This window comes from Chaetura pelagica, unplaced genomic scaffold (assembly GCF_000747805.2).
Source record: "Chaetura pelagica isolate M959 unplaced genomic scaffold, ChaPel_1.0 scaffold156, whole genome shotgun sequence".
Taxonomy (NCBI): Eukaryota; Metazoa; Chordata; class Aves; order Apodiformes; family Apodidae; genus Chaetura; species Chaetura pelagica.
In genome coordinates, this window is record NW_009953694.1 from 866,856 (window position 1) to 869,136 (window position 2,281).

A 2,281-nucleotide genomic window follows, 5' to 3' on the forward strand; every position below is an offset into this window, starting at 1 on the left:
TCCTCTTAGAAATAATTTAGAGGGGAAAGAGAAAGAGATTGAAGGTATTTTAGTTTTAAAAATCACCCACAGAAATCTTCTTTTGAGTTTTTTTTTTACCCAGAATGCAAACAACTTTCTGTGCCCATACAAGTGATTTCCAAGTGGAAACTCCCATTTTGTTGGTAAAATAATTGGTTATCAGTAAAGAAAAAATAAATGTAGAAACAAAATTTCATTTACTAGCTTACTGTGTTGTGCTGGCATCCAAGACTGAAAAGCTGTGTAGCAGTGTCAGTTTTATGGCACTGAGATTTCAATCTATTGTATGCTGATTCAACTGGCCATCATGAGATTAATACCTAGGGTAATAGATCCTTTCCTTGCTGATTGCTCTGTGGGATCCCTTTGCTGAAGATTTTCAAGTATAGATTCACTGGGATCTAAATAAAATTTGTATTTTTCTCTGAATTTTAAATAGACATGTGTTTATTAGATACCACTGTTTTTTCTGCATGATGCTGTGGAAGTCACTTATTTCCTCTGTGTTTCAACTCCCTACCTGTGTAGTAAGCATTGCTGTCTAATGAAGTTTTATAGTACTAACTCCTGCAACAATTGTAAGCTCTTCAAGTTTTATAGTGATGTTGCTTAATATAACCACAGATAGATGGGGAAGGAACAGATTTATTGGGGGAAAAGGGCATCAGACCCTCACACTGCTAGTACCACAGGTGCCTGTGCTGTCAGCCGTTGTTTTCTGACTGCATCTCTATAGACCTGCCAATCAAGAGGCATCTGTTTTGGTACAAACATGTGTCCTTCTGCACCATTTGGTCTTGCTCCCTGCTGTCCCTGCCTCCTGTGTTACTCCTGGCTTTGTTATTCTTGCTTCCATACTAGGTCACATTCAAGTGCTCTGTGGCAGTTGTGCAGGGGCACACAGCAGTGGAAGGAGTGCTGCTCTTCGGCAAAGAGCACTTTTACGTCTGCGAGTGCTTTGTGTTATCCCCTCTAGAAGAAGTCTATTGTACACGTCACTGTTTGTCCAGGTGAGTTATTCTTTCCACACAGACTTTCTTGGATAATTGCAGTATTGGTACGTGAATACTTAGAATTTGCACAGACTTCAAGAGGATTACAAGAGAGATACTAGCACAGCAAGAAGTTTGCCGTCCTTTCCAGCTGTTCACAGAATTGTTTAGCATAACTAACATAGGTGCTTGTTCACAGGCTTTGCAGGGCCAATAAGAACACCCAGCTCCAACAGATGGAGCTGGTGGGCAGCCTAACACACATGTTGCTGTTTTTTCAGTTCTTTTAAAGTGCTATTAATGTTTCTTTCTGACTGCTTCCCATCTTTTATTCATATGGAACTGTCATTACCAGAGCCTTCAACTTCATTGTCTCAGAAGTTTTTTGTTTATTTCTCCAAGATCATAATTAATATTTGGCACACTGCTATAATCTTTGACTCATGATTTATTGAAACTGATCAATATTGCAAATGAGTCTGTTAGACTTAGCTTTTTGCACATACTGTGTTCTCATGTGCAAAACCCAGCGGGACCACGAGTAACTCAGTATTTTTACTCCCTGACTGTCTTCTCTGCATCTGAGTCTTCTGAAGTCAAGTATCAGTCAATCTGATGAGGTGACTTAAGGATTGATTAGAATGGATCTGATAAAAACTTAGGTTGTTTTTCTAAGGGATTTGCTATGGCCTAGGCTGTATATAGCAGTTGCAGTACATGTACACAATTAAAATAATAATGAATTGCTTAATTATTTGTTCCAATTAATTGCTGTTTATAACAGCTGTGTGTCCATGACCCAGGCTTGCAGGTTCTTCCCATGCTACTTCTCAGACTTCAGTATACGCAAAATATTGTTGTCTGACTATTTGCACACACTACAATAATTCCAAACCTGCCCTTATCCTCCACAGGCTCCTTATTTTGGTAACTAATACAAAATTTGCCTTCAATATTTAGCTTTGTTTTAAAATCATGAATACCTCAGTTGATCTTGCTATCTCTTAGTATTTTTATTCTTCTTTAGGGAGGACTTGGATGTCCATGAGGGCTCTCCTCATCTTTTTTGTTTCAAATTATTTTTTCTTTCTTTTTTTTTTTTTTCTTCCAGCATAAGTGACCCATTTCTTTTCAACTTATGTCATAAAGATCATGCTGTGGGAGACCAGACGTGCTCCCGTTATTCATATAATGATATAAAGGAGATTCATCTGATGCGCTTCCTTCTGCAGGTAGGAACTCATATGCTTGGTTGTTCAAGGGAAAGA

General features: G+C 38.4%; 1 protein-coding gene across 1 annotated transcript in view; it reads left to right on the forward strand.

Annotated features, from left to right (window-relative positions):
• The window catches only part of WDFY4 (WDFY family member 4), a 123,267-nt gene that overhangs the window by 79,993 nt on the left and 40,993 nt on the right, over positions 1–2,281 (forward strand). The window contains exons 43-44 of the mRNA XM_010000358.1: positions 883–1,031; positions 2,125–2,245. Of these exons, the coding sequence (XP_009998660.1) occupies positions 883–1,031; positions 2,125–2,245 (270 nt within the window). The remainder of the gene's footprint in view (positions 1–882; positions 1,032–2,124; positions 2,246–2,281) is intronic.